At 44.6% G+C, this 23,566-nt stretch overlaps 1 protein-coding gene across 4 annotated transcripts in view; it reads right to left on the bottom strand.

Annotated features, from left to right (window-relative positions):
* LOC106579830 (triple functional domain protein) overlaps positions 1-23,566 on the bottom strand; it is a 139,018-nt gene that overhangs the window by 39,898 nt on the left and 75,554 nt on the right. For all 4 annotated transcript variants that reach the window (XM_014160062.3, XM_045702163.2, XM_045702176.2 and 1 more), the window contains 17 exons: positions 20,977-21,146; positions 20,433-20,607; positions 12,466-12,661; positions 11,376-11,542; positions 9,488-9,607; positions 7,968-8,159; positions 7,498-7,762; positions 7,151-7,266; positions 6,086-6,208; positions 5,214-5,411; positions 4,797-4,912; positions 3,581-3,647; positions 3,212-3,321; positions 2,879-2,948; positions 2,678-2,767; positions 2,118-2,210; positions 1,578-1,689 (listed from right to left, as the gene is read on the bottom strand). In XM_014160062.3, coding sequence (XP_014015537.2) covers positions 1,578-1,689; positions 2,118-2,210; positions 2,678-2,767; positions 2,879-2,948; positions 3,212-3,321; positions 3,581-3,647; positions 4,797-4,912; positions 5,214-5,411; positions 6,086-6,208; positions 7,151-7,266; positions 7,498-7,762; positions 7,968-8,159; positions 9,488-9,607; positions 11,376-11,542; positions 12,466-12,661; positions 20,433-20,607; positions 20,977-21,146 — 2,380 coding nt within the window. The remainder of the gene's footprint in view (positions 1-1,577; positions 1,690-2,117; positions 2,211-2,677; positions 2,768-2,878; positions 2,949-3,211; positions 3,322-3,580; positions 3,648-4,796; positions 4,913-5,213; positions 5,412-6,085; positions 6,209-7,150; positions 7,267-7,497; positions 7,763-7,967; positions 8,160-9,487; positions 9,608-11,375; positions 11,543-12,465; positions 12,662-20,432; positions 20,608-20,976; positions 21,147-23,566) is intronic.

The raw sequence follows: 23,566 nt of genomic DNA, 5'->3' as shown, positions 1-23,566 counted from the left end.
CGGATAGTGTCTTGAACGCACGAACAAAACGCCGCTGTTTGGATATAACTTTGGATTATTTTGAACCAAACCAACATTTGTTATTGAAGTAGAAGTCCTGGGAGTGCATTCTGACGAAGACAGCAAAGGTAATAACATTTTTCTTATAGTAAATGTGACTTTTCTGAGTGCTAAACTTGCTGGGTGTCTAAATAGCTAGCCCTGTGATGCCGGGCTATCTACTGAGAATATTGCAAAATGTGCTTTCACCGAAAAGCTATTTTAAAATCGGACATATCGAGTGCATAGAGGAGTTCTGTATCTATAATTCTTAAAATAATTGTTATGCTTTTTGTGAACGTTTATCGTGAGTAATTTAGTAAATTCACCGGCAGTGTTCGGTGGGAATGCTAGTCACATGCTAGTCACATGCTAATGTAAAAAGCTGGTTTTTGATATAAATATGAACTTGATTGAACAAAACATGCATGTATTGTATAACATAATGTCCTAGGGTTGTCATCTGATGAAGATCATCAAAGGTTAGTGCTGCATTTAGCTGTGGTTTGGGTTTATGTGACATTATATGCTAGCTTGAAAAATGGGTGTCTGATTATTTCTGGCTGGGTACTCTGCTGACATAATCTAATGTTTTGCTTTCGTTGTAAAGCCTTTTTGAAATCGGACCGTGTGGTTAGATTAACGAGAGTCTTGTCTTTAAAATGGTGTAAAATAGTCATATGTTTGAAAAATTGAAGTTTTTGCATTTCTAAGGTTTTTGAATAACGCGCCACGGGATTACACTGGCTGTTACGTAGGTGGGACGATTTGGTGCCACCTATCCTAGAGAGGTTAAAATGGTGTAAAATAGTCATATGTTTGAGAAATTGAAGTTATAGCATTTTTAAGGTATTTGTATTTCGCGCCACGCTCTACCATTGGATATTGGTGAGGCGTTCCGCTAGCGGAACGTCTGTCCCTAACAGGTGGACAACAAAGTCAAGGTATTGGAGTGGCCATCACAAAGCCCTGACCTCAATCCCATAGAAAATTTGTGGGCAGAACTGAAAAAGCGTGTGTGAGTAAGAAGGCCTACAAACCTGACTCATTTACACCAGCTCTGTCAGGAGGAATGGGCCAAAATTCACCCAACTTATTGTGGGAAGCTTGTGGAAGGCTACCCGAAACATTTGACCCAAGTTAAACAATTTAAAGGCAATGCTACCAAATACTAATTGAGTGCATGTAATCTTCTGACCCACTGGGAATGTGATGAAAGAAATAAAAGCTGAAATAAATCATTCTCTCTACTATTATTCTAACATTTCACATTCTTAAAATAAAGTGGTGATCCTAACTGGCCTGAGACAGGGAATCTTTACTAGGATTAAATGTCAGGAATTGTGAAAAACTGAGTTTAAATGTATTTGGCTAAGGTGTATGTAAACTTCCGACTTCAACTGTATATTAATTGAAAGCTTCCTGTGAGCCCTGCTCCACTAGGAGCTAAAAGGAATGTCCAGTAATTCAAGGCCTAGTCCTCCTACTACAGATAAAAGGGGAAACCCTTAGTTAGTTCTAAGTATATTTGCTCCTACCGTCCATCATGCTGAGGTGCATGGCGTCGTTGGCTCTCTTAGGGACACTGAGCATCACCTCCAGACCATCCTTGATCTCCCCCTTCCCTTCCTCACAGCAGGTCAGCAGCTCCTGAAGAGGAAACACACACACACACACACACACACACACACACACACACACACACACACACACACACACACACACACACACACACACACACACACACACACACACACACACACACACACACACACACACACACACACCCCAAGAGAGAGAGAAACAAACACAAATCTTCAGTTGCATTTCACAAACCTCAAGGTCCAACAAAAGATAAAGGCTGTAATGGATTGTGTTCCATGCAAGATGCAGTTAGCTTCCAACACTGTAGCTTTGTTGACAACTAGCGATGTGATGTACAATAAACACGATCATTGTACAAGCTAGACTACAGAGGGTGAGAGAACAGAGGGCGCACCAGAACCTCTTGTGCTGTATGCTACATAATTATTACAGAGTCGTCTAGCGACTGTTTCTACTTGGCCAGTGTACAGTACCTTGAGAAGCAGCTGATACTTGGTTATTCTCTGGACAGGCTTGATGAGGTATGAGGATATGGAGTTGGCCAGCCGGTGCCTCTGTTGAATTTCCTGGAAACCAAAAGACAGAGACGTCTTAAAGGGCACAGAGACGCCGAGGCAGCAGTCGCCAGTGTAATCCTGCTCTTAGACCTAGACAGACAGCACTGATGGAGAATGGAGATACCCCTCTCCTCAGAGCTGGAGGTCACTGACAGCAACCTAAGATCAATCTTCTGTGAGTAGGCTTCATCTACCCCTCTTCCTCCCTCCTGTACTACCACTACAACTCCTGTTAAAATCAGCCTCACTGCCAAACACCCAGAAATCACCCGGAAAAGCCAGATTTGGTCATAACTAATATACCAGCATAATATTGCTTCCTTGTATTTATTCAAAAACTATTAGCATAAACAGTACTTCAAAGGATCTGATTCAAAAGACCACATAATAAGACGTGGCCGAATTTGATTAGTGGTTCAACATTTGATGTAATAAGTATTTATAGAATGCCTAAGTTGGTACTCATCTACACGTACATCAAAATAGGGCCCTGCATGCTCCAGAATGAGCTGGGTAGAGTCTGGTTTGTTCTTGCAGTAGTTCACATACATCTGGAACTTATCTGCCTGCAAAATGGACACACAAATGTTAAGAGACACAATATTCCCGCAACATCTCAGCCATGTCAACCTATGTCAGTGGTGTAAGCTGGCTTGTCCAGAGAGTGAGACACTCACCCAGGTGACAAAGCAATGACCCACGTCCTCAGGTAGCTGTTCGTATTTCTCCAACTCCTTCAGGAAGATGCTGTACAGAAAGAGAGAGTTTCTGAGGAAATCTAAAATCAGGATCATATTCACTACGAACCGAACAGAACTAAACGGGGCAACACGAGGAGGGACTACCTGAACTTGTCCAATAAGAAACGCTTGTTTCATTATTATTTATGGTGTGTACTAATGAATAGGACCCAGGTTGAGTTTCTATAGACCGGCCTTAGGTTGACCACTCCAGTGCATCTAGAAGGCAATGGGAGTCCGGTGTGGGTAACTCCAGTACAGAACACTAACTTGTGGTGGAACTCGTAGAGGTCCAGCATGTTGCCAAAGATGATGTGCTCTTTATTGACGATGCCTGGAGGGATCTCCTCAACACCGCTGGTCATCTCCCACAGGTAGGTCTGGAAACCACACAGAGATCAACACAATGTCTTTACCTGGTTGTAATCCTGACATCTGACATTTCTACAACCAGAAAACCGCCAACTAAAACTAAACCAGATCAATCAAGCATACCTTTTGCATTGCCCTTGGGCCTTGGCTTACATAATGTTTTCCTTTCAAAAAGTCGATCCCTTAGGGGCCACTGTATTGAGTCCGTCAGTAAACGAGTGTGAATGTGTCACAGGTTGAATGCAGTGGCGGTTTCTCAGTACTTACATCTGTACACTCCCGCAGGTCTCTGACGTAGGCCTTCTCTGTCTGAATGAGCTCTGCCATTATGAACCTGGGAAAAAAACATTCAACTTGTGGGAACTGCAGCAGAGAGAGAGAGACTATCTTTTGTTTGGGTCTGTTTTGTGTGGGTCAGGGGCATAGACAAATGTCCCATGTGACACAGCAGTGGTTCCCTCTTTTCGGGGGGAAAGGAAAAGGTTGGGAACTACTGATATTATCTACGTCCCAAATGGCACCCGATTTCCTATATAATACACAACTTTTGACTAAGGCTCTGGTCAAAAGAAGTGCACTATTTAGTGAATCAGGAGCCATTTGGGATGCTCACATACAGTACAGTAAAACCCCAGAAAAATATTGTTTTATTGTCAAATACACCAGATAGGTGCAGTGAAATGTGTTGTTTTATTTTAATAAAAATTTTGCATGGCCTAAATGCAACATCAAACATCAAAGTCCCAAAAGGAAAGGGCAACTAAGTATCTCACTTTTTCGACGGTGTCACGTCCTGACCATAGAAAGATGTTATTTTCTATGGTAGAGTAGGTCAGGGCGTGACAGTTTTTCCCCCCCTATGTTTTCTATTTCTATGTTTAGGTTCTAGTTTTGTATTTCTATGTTGGGGTTTTGTTTGGGATGATCTCCAATTAGAGGCAGCTGGTCCTCGTTGTCTCTAATTGGAGATCATACTTAAGTAGGGGTTTTTCCACCTGGGTTTTGTGGGTGATGTAGTTTTGAGTAGTGTCTGTTTCACCTCTGCGTCACGGTTTGTTGTTTTTTTGTCATTCAAGTTTATTTATGTATTGCATAGTTTCACAGTATAAATAAAATGTGGAACGACACACACGCTGCACTTTGGTCCGCTCATTCCTACGACAACCATGACAGACGGCCTCATTATTTCAATAACCTTCCAGTGGCTCTGACTTTGAAGTTAGATACAGTATGTCATACTTTAAAAAAAATCTGAATATTATTTATAAGATATCATGAAAATATCTTAAATGAAATAAATGGTATAATAAAAAGTGTTAGACAATACTAATGTTAATTACTGCAGTATGAATACGTTAAATATTTCAGTCATCCAGTGCAAACTTTCCTATCTGGTATTCCCACCTGCCAGTGCTTTTAATATGTTAATAACAATGATGTTTCTCTACCAAACTGTGTAACCACTGTGTATGTGAATGCTTACTCTTTCCTCCTGGCAGACTTCCTCTTCTCCTCATTGAGTTCGTGGGCAGCATCCCTCAGCTTGACCTCTGACCCTGGGACGCTGGCGGGGATGATGTCCAGCTGCAGCCCTTTACTCTGTAGGACAGACAGGGGACTTTACGAGGCACCGCCGAGGGGACACGGGCACAGACACACACAGATACAGACTCACGTACAGACACAGAGACACACACTCTCACACATGAGCGTGAGCACGCAAATACACACACACACACACACACACACACACACACACACGCAAATACACACACACACACTTTTCAAATCCTACCTTTTCATCTGTTTCACACACACAACCTCCCCCTCCCACACATACACCATCTTTCATCTCAACCCTCCACTCCAACATTCCTCCACCCTGTCCTCCAGTACTCACGGCCTTGTTGGAGTCAGAGGATATGATGCCCAGTGCTTTCTCCAGACAGGACCGGTACTTGTCCATGCGTAGGGAGAAGTCTCTGTAGCGCTTGTCTACAGAGGTGACCCATTTCTTTATCTCCAGCGCATGGGCGTGCCCTTTGTCACAAAAGCCATCCGCCAGCTGGATCAACAGTTTCACCCTCTCTTTGGTTTGCTGTCAATACAAAGAGAGAGAGAGAGAGAGAGAGAGAGTGAAAGAGAGAACGAACGGTGGCCGCCGAGTGTATGTGTGTGCGTGCGCGTGCCTGTGTTTGTGTGTGTGTCAACCACGGGAGCCAAATCCCACTGTGACAGGGGTTCATGACTACAATAGAGTTTTCTGCCACACAATAACTCAGGAGGCCAGAACATCAGGGACAATGGGCTGCCCTGTGACTGGGCCTCATAGATACAGCATCATAATACCTAGCACAGGGCCACAAACAGGGCAGGGCAGCAAAACACACTACCCGCCTGTGTCCCAAATGGCACCCTACTCCCGAATATAGTGCGCTACTTTTGACTAGGGTCCATGGGGCTCTGGTCAAACGTAGTATGTAGGGAAGAGGGTGCCATTTGGGACGAGTCCACACAGATGGCCGGTACCCTGCACAACCTAATAGATCCTAGACAGCCCTACGCGGTGTATGTAGGGGACAGGTTGACTGACACTATTCCCTTTACATCTCAACACACTGGCTAAGGTTCTTACAGGCATCACGATCTAAACAACCCATACAGTCTGATTCAGAACTACAAAGGTCAGTGTCTGTATAGAAAATACATAGATTACATCCAGTAGGTGGTGTTTGATAGTGTTGGACAGTGCTGGAGGGAGGGGACCTTCACCTTGGCTGTGATCTGGAAGTCTTCGTGCTCCTTCAGCAGCTCCTGTGTGTGGTGGATACTGGATCCGGTGGAGGTGTGGGTCGACAGGTAGAACTCTCCCGTGTCGTGGATCCACTCCAGAGCCTGTGGACCGAACACAACGAGACGAGGTCCAGATCATGTATCTGTCATCACACCAATGTTTTATTCCTATTCCCTAGTCTTCTGCCTTTGAGGAAGTGTGCACTTGTTCACGCCTCCCCATGGACATAAAGCTAGAATCCTTAACTGAAACAATATCGAAGCGGACTCCCTGCCCCTGTTTTGAAAACCAACTGAGGGATAAGGCTAGAGAAATGCAACCACTCACAATTCATAAACGGAGTTATGGATGCAAGGACTGACCATCCATGATATCAAACATATAGTTTTAACCATGTTTTAAGGCTATACAGTGTTTGTTTACAAGTAAGTCGTTTACAAACATTGCAGTAAAACAAGCTTATATTGTGGATTCCTTACACCATTCTATACATTTTACATCCACGAGGGGGAAGGAAGATGCAGTCTTCACTGCTGCCTCTCCAGACCAGTGTAATGTTAACACCAGCCCACATGGGGGCGCAAACAGTCTCCAATTGAGATATACTTCAGTCTGCTCTGCTGCACACATTCGGTCCGTCAATCAGCACTGACTAAATGAGAGGAGACGGTTTGTAGAGAATGAGGAGAGGAAAGACACTGCACTACAATAAGCCAGTGTTAAAATGTAGGGCATGTAATTATAGCTGTGGTAACACTACTGTTGTGCTGTTACCAGTCTACCTCATTTCCAATTCCTCTCCAAAAACACCACTGAATGGGAACAAAACCAGATTTGGAGGCTTTGGTTTGGTCAGCCCCTGGTCAAAACATTAGTCCGACCGGTGCTTAGTTGAGCAGTTTGCACAGGGTTCAGAATGGTTGTATGGTATAGTATGACCGGTCTACTTTTATAGCTTGTGTTGACTCTGTCTATGTGACCGTGTTGTTGTAGTCATGAATGTTACCGTTCTGGTAAAGTTCTCCTTGAGGAGCAGCACTGACCTGCTTGGCGCTGCGTTCAAACACCACATACTGCTGACACTGGTCCAGTCTCCTCTTCCTCATTGTCCAGAAGTGCAGCACCCGGTTCTCTCTCTGGAGCAGCTCATTCAAGATGTCTGACAAAACCACAAGAGACACGTTATCATTTAAACCAAGGCTATGTCACAAAAGGCAAGCTAGTCCTACAGTCTACTACTAAAGCACTTAAGCAGTGCACTATATAGGGAATAGGGGGCTGTTTGGGACACATCCCATCTGTCTAAAAGAAGAGGGCAACTGAAAGGAACACCACAGTAAAGAACGATCTACGGTGTATTTGATTGGGAAGGGAAAAAAGAGCCACTTACTTTTGACCTGTGTTTCAGGAGCCTTGACGTGAGACAGCATCCCTGGCATGTTGACACTGTTTCTGTGCAGGTACTTCAGGAAGACGTCAGCGTTTCGCCTTGCTAGTGTACAAGCCTTGAGGAAGGCCTCCTTCTGCTCCAGGTGTTTGCTGATCATGGGTGTGACATGGTCTGACTCACTGTTAGGGCCCAGTTTATCAGCTCCCCCACACCAGTCCTCCTCACGCTTATACTCCTGCTCCAGACTCTCCAGCACACTGCACACCTACAGAGCAGCACACAGCACAGGTCAAAACTACACTACCCACAATGCACAAAAGAGCCCATGCTAAGTACATGAATGCAAATACATGACAAACTGCAGTGTAATACCATATAATACCACCCTATCTAGAGTGGTTAATAGACCCTAATCTGGGCCATGTTACTGGGCTAGGGGCCAAGGAAACAGTTAGCGATGTCCCACCCACCTGCTCGGAAGTCTTGTAGAAGGCTACAGAGGCGTTGACCAGTTTGAGCCGGTCCTCCATTTTGAGCATGAGCTGCTGCCAATGGTCGGCCACCTTCTCTGCACAGTCCCGGATCATGTCCATATCGTAGTGGTTGGCTTGGAGTAGGGCCTCAGCCTTCTGCTGCACCTGCAATGCACTCTGGTGGGTTTTCTGAGGAGAGGGAGAGAGAGAGAGGGAGAGAGAGAGAGAGAGAGAGAGAGAGAGAGAGAGAGACAGAGAGGGAGACAGAGAGGGAGAGAGAGGGAGGGAGAGAGAGAGGGAGAGAGAGAGAGAGAGGGAGAGAGAGGGAGTGAGAGAGAGAGGGAGAGAGAGAGAGAGGGGGGGAGAGAGAGAGAGAGAGAGAGAGAGAGAGAGAGAGAGAGAGAGAGAGAGAGAGAGGGGGAGAGAGAGAGAGAGGGAGAGAGGGAGAGAGAGAGAGAGGGGGAGAGAGAGGGAGAGAGAGGGGGAGGGAGAGAGGGAGAGAGGGAGGGAGAGAGGGAGAGAGAGAGAGGGAGGGAGAGAGGGAGAGAGAGGAGAGAGAGAGAGGGAGGGAGAGAGAGAGGGAGAGAGAGAGAGAGAGAGGGAGGGAGGGAGGGAGGGAGGGAGGGAGGGAGGGAGAGAGAGAGAGAGGGAGGGAGAGAGAGAGAGAGAGAGAGAGAGGGAGGGAGGGAGGGAGGGAGGGAGGGAGGTGATTAATAAAAGTGTTTCCACTTCATAAATATTGTTCACATTAACATCTTCAAAGTTTCACAAGAACATGTGATTGGAGGCTACGGCTACAGGAAATGAGTCTGTTATTCACCATGTGAGTCTTCTACTTGGCTTCTGCTACCATGACTGTTAACACACCACAGCATTAGACAATATCATTACAATCCCATAATCAAATCGATCGAGTAACTGGGACTAATAATCTCCAACAGGGTTTTATCCTCTCCTTCCACAGTGAGTAGAAGGACTCCAGAAACCTGCCTGCATAATCTCAGCCCTGCAGAATGTAGTCCTTAATACAGTACGGCTGCATTTAAAATGAGCCCTGCTCAGAAGAGTTCAATGGAAACACGTTCTGGGGTGAAAACAGGGGCCTGTTTCTGGTGAAAGACAGAGAAGGAGATGATTTATGATGAATACAGGATGAAAATAGGAGTGGGGGAGGATCGAGTTTTTACTGAGGTGTGTAGGAGGAGGGTAGAAGGAAGGAAAAGAGGAGGAGGAGAATGAGAGAGAAGGAGGAGAGGAGGGGGATGGAGATGAGGAAAATAATAAGAATTTGCTGGGTGCTTATATTTGTCCTATTTCACACATGTACAAGTGTGTATTAATATGCATGTGTGAATCGGAAGTGTGTTTTTTGCATATCCCACTCTCCCTGAGACATCCTCGGAAAGTGGGGTCACAGGCAGGGTCACGGAGAGGAGGAAAAGAGGTGGAGGAAGAGAAGGAGTGGAGAGGGATAGAGAAGAAGAGGAATACATGAGAGAGATGGAACAGAGAGTTACCTCTATGGCATGTTGGAATTGCTCGTGCTCCTTCTGTAGCTGTTCTGCCTCCTGTAGAGAGCTGGCTGTGATCAGACCTGCATTCAGCATGGACTCTCCATTACGGATCCAACCCAGCACCTGAAACACACACACACACACACACACACACACACACACACACACACACACACACACACACACACACACACACACACACACACACACACACACACACACACACACACACACACACACACACACACACACACACACACACACACACACACACACACACACACACACACACACACACACACACACACACACACACACACACACACGAGAGAATCAGTAATAAGTCAGACTAAGATAAACAGTCACACACACAGCCCCTACATTAACCACAGACACGTTGATAATGGATGTGGTAATAGACTCACAGATAAGCACAACCTCCAGGATACAGGCCTAACCCACCATGTTGTCACCACCCTGACACACACACAGGGAATACATCAAGCGTCAGGGCAAGGTCAAGTCAGCTGTGACACGTCAACCCCGACCCTTTTGCCTCCCCACCTCTCCCCCTCCCACCCTCCTCTTTGTCCACTCAGGGACGGCCAGCCAGAGGCCCCAGGGAGGATTCCATACCGTCTCCTCCTCCCACCCTCCTCTTTGTCCACACAGGGACGGCCTGCCAGAGGCCCCAGGGAGGATTCCACACCGTCTCCTCCTCCCACCCTCCTCTTTGTCCACACAGGGACGGCCAGCCAGAGGCCCCAGGGAGGATTCCACACCGTCTCCTCCTCCCACCCTCCTCTTTGTCCACACAGGGACGGCCAGCCAGAGGCCCCAGGGAGGATTCCATACCGTCTCCTCCTCCCACCCTCCTCTTTGTCCACTCAGGGACGGCCAGCCAGAGGCCCCAGGGAGGATTCCATACCGTCTCCTCCTCCCACCCTCCTCTTTGTCCACACAGGGACGGCCTGCCAGAGGCCCCAGGGAGGATTCCACACCGTCTCCTCCTCCCACCCTCCTCTTTGTCCACACAGGGACGGCCTGCCAGAGGCCCCAGGGAGGATTCCACACCGTCTCCTCCTCCCACCCTCCTCTTTGTCCACACAGGGACGGCCAGCCAGAGGCCCCAGGGAGGATTCCATACCGTCTCCTCCTCCCACCCTCCTCTTTGTCCACACAGGGACGGCCTGCCAGAGGCCCCAGGGAGGATTCCACACCGTCTCCTCCTCCGGCCTCCGCTCCGAGTCAGCACTGCACACCTGCTGTGTATCTGACACATGCTCTGTGCTATCACTGCTGCCAAACTCCTAGCTCAGCATAGCGGCTGTGTGAGGGAAGAGGCTAAACGCTGCTCAGTGAGTAACAGACAGACAGAACAACTACTGCTGTATTCTGCCTGGCCTGCTCTCTCAGCTTATAGCCACAACAACACACACAGGCCTCTCTACCCTTCCAGGACACGGGTAATCTCTCGCTCTACAACGATGACTGAATGAGGAAAATGAAATAAATGAATAAACAGAATAAGATTAACAGATGATGCTCCTGCTGGCCTAGTTTCTCTTTTTCCTCATTTTCAGGCTGTTGGTCATCTCTAAAGGACTGCTCTACTTTCCCAGCACACATTGCAGTGTTTCAGTCTTAGGAGAGAGAGAGCGAGAGAGAGAGAGAGAGAGAGAGAGAGAGAGAGACAGAGAGACAGAGAGAGAGAGAGAGAGAACAAAAGTAGGAGAGAGAGAGAGAGCGAGAGCGAGAGAGAGAGAGAGAGAGAGAGAGAGAGAGAGAAAGCGAGATCAAAAGTAGGAGAGAGAGAGAGAGACAGAGAGAGAGACAGAGAGAGACAGAGAGAGACAGAGAGAGACAGAGAGAGAGAATGACGTATGTTTACCTGTTTGACCTCGGCCTGAAGGTGGCGTAGCTGGACACACTGTTCCAGATGTCTCCTGTGCTGCTCGGCCGCCACGTCCAGCTCCTGCTGCTTCTCATGGAGGAACTCCAGCAGGTCCTGAACACGTGTAGCCATGTCCACATCCCTGTCACACAGCAACTCCACACCTAGACAGAGAGGGGGGGGGACACAGAGAGGGAGACAGAGAGAAGGAGAGCGAGAGAGAAACAGACAGGGAGACAGAGAGAAGGAGAGCGAGAGAGAAACAGAGAGGGAGACAGAGAGAAGGAGAGCGAGAGAGAAGGAGAGCGAGAAGGAAGGAGAGAGAGAGCTCATCAGCTACTGTAGCAAATCCTGAAAACAACACAAAGAACAAGAGCCATTATGCTTCCCAAACCTAACAAAAATATTAAAAGAGAGAAGCAAGGTCTCTCTCTCTCTCCTCATACAAGACAATCAGTCTCGACGACATGTAAAAGATTGACAGTTAGGTAAGCATACAGACATACATCAGTAGCTCCATATGGCCAGACAGTCAGACACACAGGAACGAATCTGCCATTAACATGATATTACTTACATTTCACTCCTGTGTTCCAGACCTGCATTGGGCTGCTGGAATACAGAGCATGTCTGTCATATAAGCACTGTGTGTCTGTCTCTTTGGTGTTCAGGAGAGAACTGCTCTGGGATGCATTCTGATTATGCAAAATCTCCTCTGTGCATGTCGTCATTGACGTGTGTGTGTGCCAATGCAGCCTGTCGTCCTGCAGAACTGCCTAGTGGTTTTACTCAGCGACATGAGTTCATAGGATTACAGTGAAATCTGCTCATCTGGCCTTGGCCTACTGCCGCTACTGTGCTGAGCTCTCCAGTGCCCGATAGCTGGGTTAAACGGCCCTCCCCATTCCTCCCCTCTCCCTATCTTCTCACCCTCAACGCTGAGCTGACCCGGCCTGGCTTACAGCTCATCTGCCCTGGCAGCAGCAGCAGCGCTTTGGCCCATCTTATGTGTCAGTGTGTGTGAATGTACAACAGAAAAGGTGCATGTGTGTGTGCAGCCGTCCGTGTGTATTTCTCCACTACTTACCGCTGGCCTGGACCTCTGTAACATACTGCAGCAGCTCCTGTCCCTGATGGATGACGTCGAAGGTCAGGTTGTTCATGGTGAGGGCCTTGTCAGCATGGTGCTGGAGCCTCTGCTCTGCCAACGTCAGGTCCTCTGTATCAAACTCACCCATCTGCTGGGACAGCTCCTCATTCCACGACTCCAGGTCTGAGATGATCTGGGAGTGTATGAGGGAAGGACAAGGGGTAACACTTCATTTGGATAGTCCCCTATAGAGGATCTATAGATACTCAAACTATCAACTGCGGCAACAAACTATCAACTGCAACAATAAACTATCAACTGCGACAACAAACTATCAACTGCAACAACAAACTATCAACTGCAACAACAAACTATCAACTGCAACAACAAACTATCAACTGCAACAATAAACTATCAACTGCAACAACAAACTATCAACTGCAACAACAAACTATCAACTGCAACAACAAACTATCAACTGCAACAACAAACTATCAACTGCAACAACAAACTATCAACTGCAACAACAAACTATCAACTGCAACAACAAACTATCAACTGCAACAACAAACTATCAACTGCAACAACAAACTATCAACTGCAACAACAAACTATCAACTGCATTAGGTATTTGTTGGTATTTGTTGTGGTATTTTTTAGATATTACTTGTTAGATATTGCTGCACTGTCGGAACTAGAAGCACAAGCATTTCGCTACACTCGCAATAACATCTGCTAACCATGTGTATGAGACCAATAACATTTGATTTGAACAAAAAACTATCTACTGCAATGGAAGGGTAGAAATAGACATAGAAACACAATGATCATAGGGATCACTGTAAGTTAGTTTGAAATAAAGGTCACTGCTAGTGACATAACACGTATAGGACAAACATATGTACAAACACACACCAATGATCATTCCAACCCTCTAGGTGGAATATGACCTGAGAGGGGTGTAAACTAAATCGGCGTCAGAATGAAAGGATTTGTAATGATATCAAAACACCAGCCAAGCTGATCTTAGAGACAGTAGCTAAGTGTTTAGTGTTTCCTAGAATGATACACTTCTCCCTTGGTTATAGAGGGACTACCCAGACTAGCTGGTATGACTATCGGCAACACTGTAGATTGTCTGCCTGTGATGTTAGCACATGTTTATGGACCCACCCACGCACACTTGCTGAAGGAGGGTGAATCATGACGCCCATCCACCTTGGCACAGTGATGGGTACTCCGGCAGTCTTTTCTCTGTGATGCCAGTGTGAGCTGGGCCTGACTGGGCTTACCTTACCTAACCCACAGCACTGCTTCACTGTTGCCCTCCATATTCATTGGAATGAAGTCAAAATCAATCAATCAATCAATGTAGTGACCAAGGACCAAGACGGAAGATGCCGGGTGGTGATTATTTTTGTTGCCAAACCGATCCGAAATATCATGGCTGCTCACAATGACTAGCTTACCGTTTCAATTTGTCTTTATATTATACAAATCCACTGTCTGTTTTACAGAATCGCTTTCCTGATGCTTCCCAGAGAGACAGACTGGCACTAGTCTCCACTCCACATATGGATCACAATCCCATTCAGCTGCTGCTCAGCCACATACTGAAGACCTAAATGTAAAGAATGTGTCCGAGGGAAATTCAAGGCGTCCAGAGTGGAAACTATGGAAAAGTAATACGGGTCATGAACTAAAGCGGTGGCTGGCTATCCAGCAGACGTAGTAAAAGAGAAATGACTGGGATGAAATTGAGAGGCTCATACAGCTGCCTGCATCCATTCACATGAGCAGTGAAATCAAATCTCAAGACATCTGACAATGAAGAAGAGAAAAGGAGTCAGAAAAGGAATGGGAGAATGAGAGGGTTCTGAGTCAGGAATGGGAGAATGAGAGGGTTCTGAGTCAGGAATGGGAGAATGAGAGGGTTCTGAGTCAGGAATGGGAAAATGCTAAATTCCAAACCGCAGTACTGCGAATTGAATAATTATTGATTCTCTCCACTGTGCCATTTAATTTCCTCTGGATGGCCCTCTGCACCCTCTGTTCTGCTCCTCAGGTTCCAGCTGTACTGTACTGTACTGTATTATCTAGTACTGTACTGTATTATCTAGTACTGTACTGTATTATCTAGTACTGTACTGTACTGTATTATCTAGTACTGTACTGTATTATCTGGTACTGTACTGTATTATCTAGTATTGTACTGTACTGTATTATCTAGTACTGTACTGTACTTTACTGTACTGTATTATCTAGTACTGTACTGTACTGAACTGTATTATCTAGTACTGTAGTGTACTATACTGTATTATCTAGTACTGTACTGTATTATCTAGTACTGTACTGTATTATCTAGTACTATACAGTACTGTATTATCTAGTACTGTACTGTCCTCTGGGGGAGAACATGTGAATGAGAAGGTGGAGGGGAGGGTTCCATGTGGTAAGGGCTATAGGGCTAGCTCTAACTCACTGAGCGTATGGCTGCTTCATGGAAGGGCCAGGCTACAGGGGGCTTAGTAGTGTACACTCTCACTGTTTATGTACAAGTCAGAGACTATACCGCGGTAGTAATTACCACAAACTTCCTTTAGCTATGATCCATATCCACCGCTGATCACTGTTTAAGATCTTAACCTGGAGCTAATGTAACAGCAAACCAAGCCTTTATCATCGAGCCTAAGCAATTTGATGACTGGATCAACATAGTATGATAATAGTTTTTAACATAAACAAAACATAGACCTATGAAGATACAGGATGTAGATTGTTGGCTTCTCATGATTATCACCATGCAATAGTAGTTCCTTGGCAGTAGTATTTTCTGTCTATCTTTGAGATGGTTTATGATTGAAACATGCGACAGAGCTCTATAGTAAGCGACCTGAACGGTCATACTTGTCGATCAAACAATTATCTTTGTAAGTTCATAATCCAAGAAGTTGTAATACTGAGATCTACACCATCTCAGTCAATAACAGAACAGTTCTTATTTTGCTTTCACAATATAAGAGAGTCATGGCTGCTACCACAGACAGGTACAAACACCATTAATTATACAGCACTTCTGAGGTTGAGAACGGCCCATTCTTTGCACAAGGCAAACAGCCAACAACTGTCATAACAGAACGGTCTGATCAAACCCCAGTAAAACACTGCTTTAAGATTTGAGAAAGAAGTCTAACGGTTTCAAATAAATGACATTATTACGTGTTCCACCAGCCATGTTATATACATTATTAAATGTCCATGTGGGCTGTGTTCTGTAGGTAAAACCTCTCGTTCTCTCAAACAGAGAATCAGTGAACATAAAAGTTCAATCAGGAGAAATGATAGGGATTATCCAGTCGCAGTACATTTTAATGACCTAAAGCATAACATTTCCACCTTCAGATTTTGTGGCATAGAGAAAGTTAAGATATCAGACAAGGGAGGTGACATTAATAATACTCTGAGTAAAAGAGAATGTTTTGGGATTTTCACCCTCCAGACATTATTTCCTAAAGGACTTAATAATGCCTATGTATGTTATGTTGTGAATTTGAACATTAATTATGCCCCTATTTAAGATTACTCTGTTTTATGTACGATGTGTCCAATGATTTTAAAAAATCTCTGAAACTGGAAACACTTATCTCCCTCACTAGCTTTAAGCACCAGCTGTCAGAGCAGCTCACAGATCACTGCACCTGTACATAGCCCATCTATAATTTAGCCCAAACAACTACCTCTTCCCCTACTGTAATTATTTATTTTATTTATTTTGCTCCTTTGCACCCCATTACTTATTTCTACTTTGCACTTTCTTCTACTACAAATCTACCATTCCAGTGTTTTACTTGCTATATTCTATTTACTTTGCCACCATGGCCTTTTTTGCCTTTACCTCCCTTATCTCACCTCATTTGCTCACATTGTATATAGACTTATTTTTCTACTGTATTATTGACTGTATGTTTGTTTTACTCCATGTGTAACTCTGTGTTGTTTGTTGTCGAACTGCTTTGCTTTATCTTGGCCAGGTTGCAATTGTAAATGAGAACTTGTTCTCAACTTGCCTACCTGGTTAAATAAAGGTGAAATAAATAAAAATTAAATTAAATGAATGATAGACCCACCGAGCAAGTTATGTCCTCATTGTGATTTTACAGACGTATTCAATATGTCTCATTTACAGACTTTATTCGAACATCTATGAAATGCATATTGTTATATTTGGTAGCACTTCTATGTTTTTCCTTCGCCTCCAACGCCTTTCGATGCGTGGAACGGATGTGGGTGGGGCTAGGTCTACATAAGGGTGCTAATTTTTGAAAAACTCACACAAGCTCTGAGGAAGGCCGTGAGGCCGATACGTAAGCTTATTAAAGATCAGTGATACTATCAAGAGCAGTGTGCGGTTTCCTTTTCCCTTCATCTTGTTCAACTGATACCATGCACTTGCAAAAAGACTGCTTAGATGTGCGAGTGCCTTTTGAACTTAGAAAGAAGTCTAACAAAAGGTAATGTCAGCAGTGCAATGTACAGGTAATATGCTCTGTGGACACAAAGTATTCAGCAAGCATGTACTAACAACCATCTAAACACATGTACATACAACATCAAAAGACGTCTATGCTTCCAACATTATTTCTCCTCCATTCTGTTCAAAAACTAGTGATGGGGAAATTCGATACAGTTATATATCGGTTTATTATTTATGACAATATATTGTATCGTGTCGTTTTGACAATATGCCAATATTATTTTTGCGCTAGTTGGCTGTATCTGCACCAAAACGCCAGTATTTTTCCTCCATAGCTTGTTCTCCATCTTCTTTTTCAATTGGGAGCCAATTTGTTTTCAGCACCTTTATTTCCATGACTGATCAACACTTGTTTTCTCATGGCTCTCTCTTGTCCCTCTGCAGCAGACATATGGTGAGCAATATGTTTGGAACATCAAATCGCAATAAAATCACAGTAGCGAATCTCAATACATATAGAGTCGTGAGAATCGCAATACATATCGTATCGGCAGCTAAGTATCATGATAATAAGTATTGTGATAATATTGTATCTTGAGTTCCCTAGCAATTTCTAGCCCTATCAAAAACCCTTCTCAAAACATTACGATCCAGTCCAGAGTGCTACAGCTCCAAAAATCCCAAACTCACTAATCTCTCTTGAAAATGTCTTGCTGACTGTTCTGTAGGAGTCATATTCACTTAACTCATAAGCACATTACAGAAGGCTGAATGACAGCGAGGCAAAGCTCCCAGGCATAAATATCACAAGCCTTTAGTCCTTCTAACATCTTTTCTTCACCTGCCACTCTCCTCTTCTCTCACGTTCCCTCCTTCCCAGGCGCCAAGAGCCACTTACCAGGTTGGGCTGCTCTCACAAAGAAGAGTAGAAACCCCTCTCTGAGTCTAAGCAGACACACCATCTTTCCCTCCTCCTGGCTCATGGAGAGGAGACTGGCTCTGTGAGGACAGGAATCCTGCTCTGGGACTGACTGGGACACTGCATGCCATGCCTCTGCCTCACCTCAAACCTAAACCTAAACCTGAACCAGCATGTTACTGCCTAACCCCTCAGTGGGAGCCAAGAAGAAACAGCATCCCAGGGGTGTGAAGAGGAGGAGTGGAGGGAAAACTACTCTCCCTCCCTCTCTCCTGTGTCATATTGACTGACTGACTGACATACCGATCCGTCCCTCCCACAGATCACAGCTAATGTGAAGGCTTTACTGTACTGCACCTCTGAGGTGAAAATACTGTACCAGTCTGGCTGTGGTCTCTCACCACACAGACTAGTGTGACTGCTGCACTACTATTGTGATATAACACCTCAGTGTGAGATGGGCTGCATGTGCAGACAGGCAAGGGGCAGTGTGTGTGTGTGTAAGGGGAAACAAGGCACGCACATACCTGAAGTGTTGGTGTTGTGTTGCAATAACAGGGTCATTGGATAGAGGAGGAGGACGTTTCGTTTTCGGCTGTCACGTCCTGACCCTAGTAAGATGTAATTTTCTATAGTAGAGTAGGGCAGGGCGTGACAGGGGGTGTTTTGGGTTGTTCTATGTTTTCTATTTCTATGTTTAAGTTCTAGTTTTTCTATTTCTATGTTGGGATTGTTTGGGGTTGATCTCTAATTGGAGGCAGCTGATCCTCATTGCCTCTGATTAGAGCATATTTAAGTAGGGGTTTTTCTCTTCCTGTTTGTGGGTTATTATCTTTTGAGTAGTGTGGTTCCGGGCTGCGTCATGGTTTGTTGTTTTTGTATATTTAAGTGTATTGCATTCAGTTTCACGTTTAATAAATATGTGGAACTACGAACATGCTGCATTTTGGTCCGCTCCTTCGAACAGCCGTGACATCGGCACATTAAGTAGACTACAGTGCAGTTTGACATTACAACAATGACATTGCATTCATATTCCTATTCCTTTGATCATAAAGATGTCTCACATGTCTCTCCCAAGTGGAAACCTACAGTCAGTGAATGAAATATTGAGCCGTGCTTGGCACACACTGCCCCTTGCTTGTCTGCACATGCAGCCCATCTAACACTGAGGTGTAATGTCCCAATAGTAGTGCAGTAATCACACTAGTCTCACACACACACACACACACACACACACACACACACACACACACACACACACACACACACACACACACAGCCTTAAATGAGTCATCACCTCGGTACAATAACTTTCCAGAAAGGGGAATGATTACTTCATGAATATCAGTGGTCCAGGCTTTATAATGTCAAAGGCTGCTGTAGCTAATGCTTGATTTATTTATTCATTATATATCTTTTTTTTGTACCTTTATTTAACCAGGAAAAGCCCATTGAGACCCGGAGTCTCTTTTTCAAGGGAGACCTGGCCAAGAAGTCAGCAACAACCAATACACTACATAATTAAAACACAACAACATGATCCAGCCTAAAAAAAAGCATTTACACTCCTCTGTAACAGTCTCCCATCAATATTTTAAATTCATTCAGGGGCACTAACATATCTAGATGAAGCAGGGATTGTAGATTATTCCATGTTTCTGGTGCACAAGAAGAGAAGGCAGTCTTGCCTAATACTGTGAATGTCCTGGGGACTTTAAGTAGCAACCACCTAGCAGACCGGGTATGGCAACTGCTGGTGGTGAAGGAGATCAGACTACAGAGGTAAAGAGGGAGTTTACCCAAAAGGGCTTTGTAGATGAACACATACAAATGTATCTTTCTGCGCATATAAAGTGAGGTCCAACTTACCATTTGGTACAATGTGCAATGGTGAGTGAGTGACTAGGCATTTGTAATAAAGCGCAAGGATGCATGATAAACAGAGTTTGCATGCATATACAACAAGTCACCATAATCAATTACAGAGAGAAAAGTGGCCTGAACAAGCTTCTTTCTAGTCCCCAAAGTCCCCAGAGACAGTACAAAAAAACAAAAAAAATGCATGAAATGAAATGTATGCATTCACTACTGTAAGTCGCTCTGGATAAGAGCGTCTGCTAAATGACTAAAATGTAAATGTAAATGTTTCTAGCCATAAGCGGGAAGCAAGTCTTATTACGAAAACAAAAACCCAATTTCAATTTAAGCTTTGTCACAAGATTTATCCACATGAACTTTAAAAGACAAATTGTCATCCAACCAAATACCTAGGTATTTCTGGGATGTGAATCAATACCATTAATCAACCACTGTACTGCTTCAGTCCTTTGATGGTGTAACAGGAAAGAGAGAGATTAGAACAACAGCAGCAGCAGAAATACTCCTTTGATTCTCTCAGCAGGGACTGAAGGCCTTACACTATCAGATAAAACTACTACAGAAACACTGACTGCGAAACATTCAATCTCTGGAAAAGACACCGGTCTGATACGGCCAATAGAGGACATGATAGATTGGTTGATTGAGAGATTGATCGATCTGAACTTTATGGACATGGGGGCCACTTACGTCGATGGCGTCCCTCTCGAAGATGCGTAGCTGCAGGAAGAGTTCCAGTTTGATCTTCCTCTCCTGAAACAGGTCTTCCATCTGAGCCTGGGCCTCGTCCAGCTGCTGTAGGACACTCTGGATGTGGGCCATGGAGCTGTTGTGGGGAGTCTTGTTACTGGAGATAGCAGAGTCCCTGTGTGGAGGCCGGAGTCAGAGGTTAGATAGGTCAACACACACATTAAATACACTCCTTTCAATATCATGAATGACATGTAACACTGTAGGTGGTGGAACAGCTAGAAGAGTTTAATTATGTTAGATGGTATGCTCTTAGAAGCTTCAAATGCACCTCTGTTGCCTCTTAATGGTAGGGTAAATACAGCCTTGGGGGACAGTAATACTGCTCTACAATGCTGAACAGTTCTAAATAAACACAAAACTACCTTTATTACTTGGTAAATTAGCTCAGATCTACAAAAGTAGAGGGGGTAGCATATTTCTATGGCGGGTAGGGGCTAGAAGGGATGGATTTAGGATGGAGGATGAGTGCGCTGTGAGCTACCTGAGCTGCTGGATGAGGTCCTCTCCCTCCTTGATGACGTTGACAGTGGCCTGCAGGGTGGTCTGTTGCTGCTGGCCGAAGCGTTTGATCAGGTCCTGCACTGCCTCCACAGACTCAGCATACACATCATCCAGCAGCTCCTTCTGCAGCTCCTCCAACCACGTCCACAGCTGCATGGGCACACAGTAACAGACAGCCCAGGCAGCCAATTAGAAATACAGTAAGAGGTCTGCCGGCCAATCACACGAGAGCAACTTGTTACGCTACAAACACATTAGAAAGGTAAAGGAGCTGACTGCTGTCACACAGAGAGCCAGGTAAAGAAGGACAAAGCATAGGAGAGAGGGAGAGAAAGAGGAGTGAAGGAGGGAGCTGCATTGAGTCATTGTGGCAGGATTAACCATCTGGTTATATTGGCAGGGTGGGCCAAACTAAAGTACCCGTACCAGCAGGTAGGACCCTCCCTGCCCAATCTACTACCCACTGCTTTTTTTCTATGCATCCCAAATGGCACCCTCTTCCCTATATAGTGCATTACTTATGACCAGCTCCAGTAGGGCCCTTTTCAAAATTCAAAGTGTGCTATGTAGGGAATAGGATGCCATTTGAGACCCAAAATGTGTTTTGTTCCAGTTCATACAGCTCTATTTTTCCATATTAACACACACAGACAGGCAAACACAACACAGGCTAAAAACAGAGGAGGAAAGTTGGAACTGGGCCTAATCCAACCACCTCTATACAACAGATGGGTATTATTACACCATATGGACACATAAAAGAAATGATGAATTCATATGAATATCAGGCCACCACCAACCACTGTGAGTCATATACTGTAAAGATGATATCAATGTCAGCACACAGAGTAAAGCACAGCGCACTGGCACAGAACCTTTACAGAAAGGTTAATGCTGTTCATTAATGCCTAAACGAATGACACTGATTGAAACAACACAGATTGCAAGTTAACGTTCTCATAAAAACTTCATGTTGTTTTTAGGAGACTACAGTGAAGCACCACCTCTATAGGTAAACCGGCCACCTCTCTCTCAGCCACAACATTGAACAATGGGAAGAAACACTCATTCCAAAGGTCTGCCTTCGTACAAGGGAAACCTTTCAAACACAACACACATGTAATCTTCACCACAAATAAAGGCATGACAAATTACAGCTTTGAATAGAAGGCATTTCAGAAACAGAACAGCTTCTTAAATTGTGGCAATAGCTCTAGGCTCCAGTCTAGTAGATGAGAGTAGTAGAGGGGGAGGAAGACACTGTGTTTAGGCTGTTGGAGATGTGTGTTACGCTCAGGGAAATACGTCTATGTGTCAGTGTCACTTTGGGCAGCCCATCCACTGTCACAGGACACACACACATCATTAAGTGATGATGACCGAGGAGCCGGTGTTTGGAGGATATATTGGCAGGGGTGTTGTTAGAGTTCCGGCAAACCGTGGCTTCCAGGGCATTATTATCACTTTTATATTACGGGTTACCAACATATTCAAATAATGATTTACATATTTTAATTAAAAATGTTATTTTAATGAATTTATTCATACTATTTCATCCTTCCACAAGATATAGTCCCGACACAAATCTAGGGTTGCTACCCAAGCCGGCTGGTCGTTTGTTCTATCGGTTCGGATGGCAGAGACGCGACCCAGTCATTAAGTCTTTTTGTTCTGTATCCATGGACGCGACCCAGTTGTTTGTTCTAAACGTTCCATTGCCATACTGGCTGAAAACATTCTTATCCCTTGCTTGCTAGCTAGCCAATAACGGCTAATTTACAGTCACATCAAACAGTGCAGCCAGAATAACAACAAAGGGGCTGGATTAGCATTTGTTTAAGCTGTTTTCTAGTGACATTTATTTGGATACATCCATAACAATGATCTAATGATGCGCGATTTCACCTGGCATAGAAAATGTGCTCTCTCGTCAGGACACTGTTGTTCTGAGGAGCTAGCCAACAACACAGCTAACACAATCACTTCAAACTGAAGCTGGAAAGACAGCAAACTAGCTGCACTTCATTTCGTTTGACCTGGTTTCTATTGATACTTCTTTGTATATATCCATAAAATGTATGTTGATTCATGATTTCGACTCTGGCTGAAAAAGCTGCCTGCCTGTCTGTCTCATCCTGACTCGCGACACCTTCATTACTAAAGGACAGCTGGAGATCGAATTTGAATATTGAAACAATGTTGCAAATGTCGGAGAGGCATACAGAAAGGTTTATACAAATCTCCTCTGTTAAAAACGAAATGCCAGTCTAAAAGAAATGTGAGATAATGTCTAGATGCTTTTTATAAATTGCTCAGCTGGGCTGATGAGACAGTGGATTGCGCATGCAGATGGAACAGAGTAAATATGCATTTTAACATCATAGATTTAGCCAGTGCTAATTTATGGAATAGACACAGGCTGGAATGCGGTTTTAACCAATCAGCATTCAGGATTAGACCCAGCCGTTGTATAAATACAACATAATGCCCGCACGCACACTTCTACTCTTCAGTGTGTGGGCGGTGTGTTGTGTGGCAGTACTAATGTAATACATTCTTCATGCCACTAA

This window comes from Salmo salar, chromosome 02, assembly GCF_965601325.2.
Source record: "Salmo salar chromosome 02, fSalSal1, whole genome shotgun sequence".
NCBI lineage: Eukaryota > Metazoa > Chordata > Actinopteri > Salmoniformes > Salmonidae > Salmo > Salmo salar.
The sequence above is the reverse complement of the archived record's forward strand: the minus strand, read 5'-3'. Positions and strand labels throughout refer to the sequence as shown.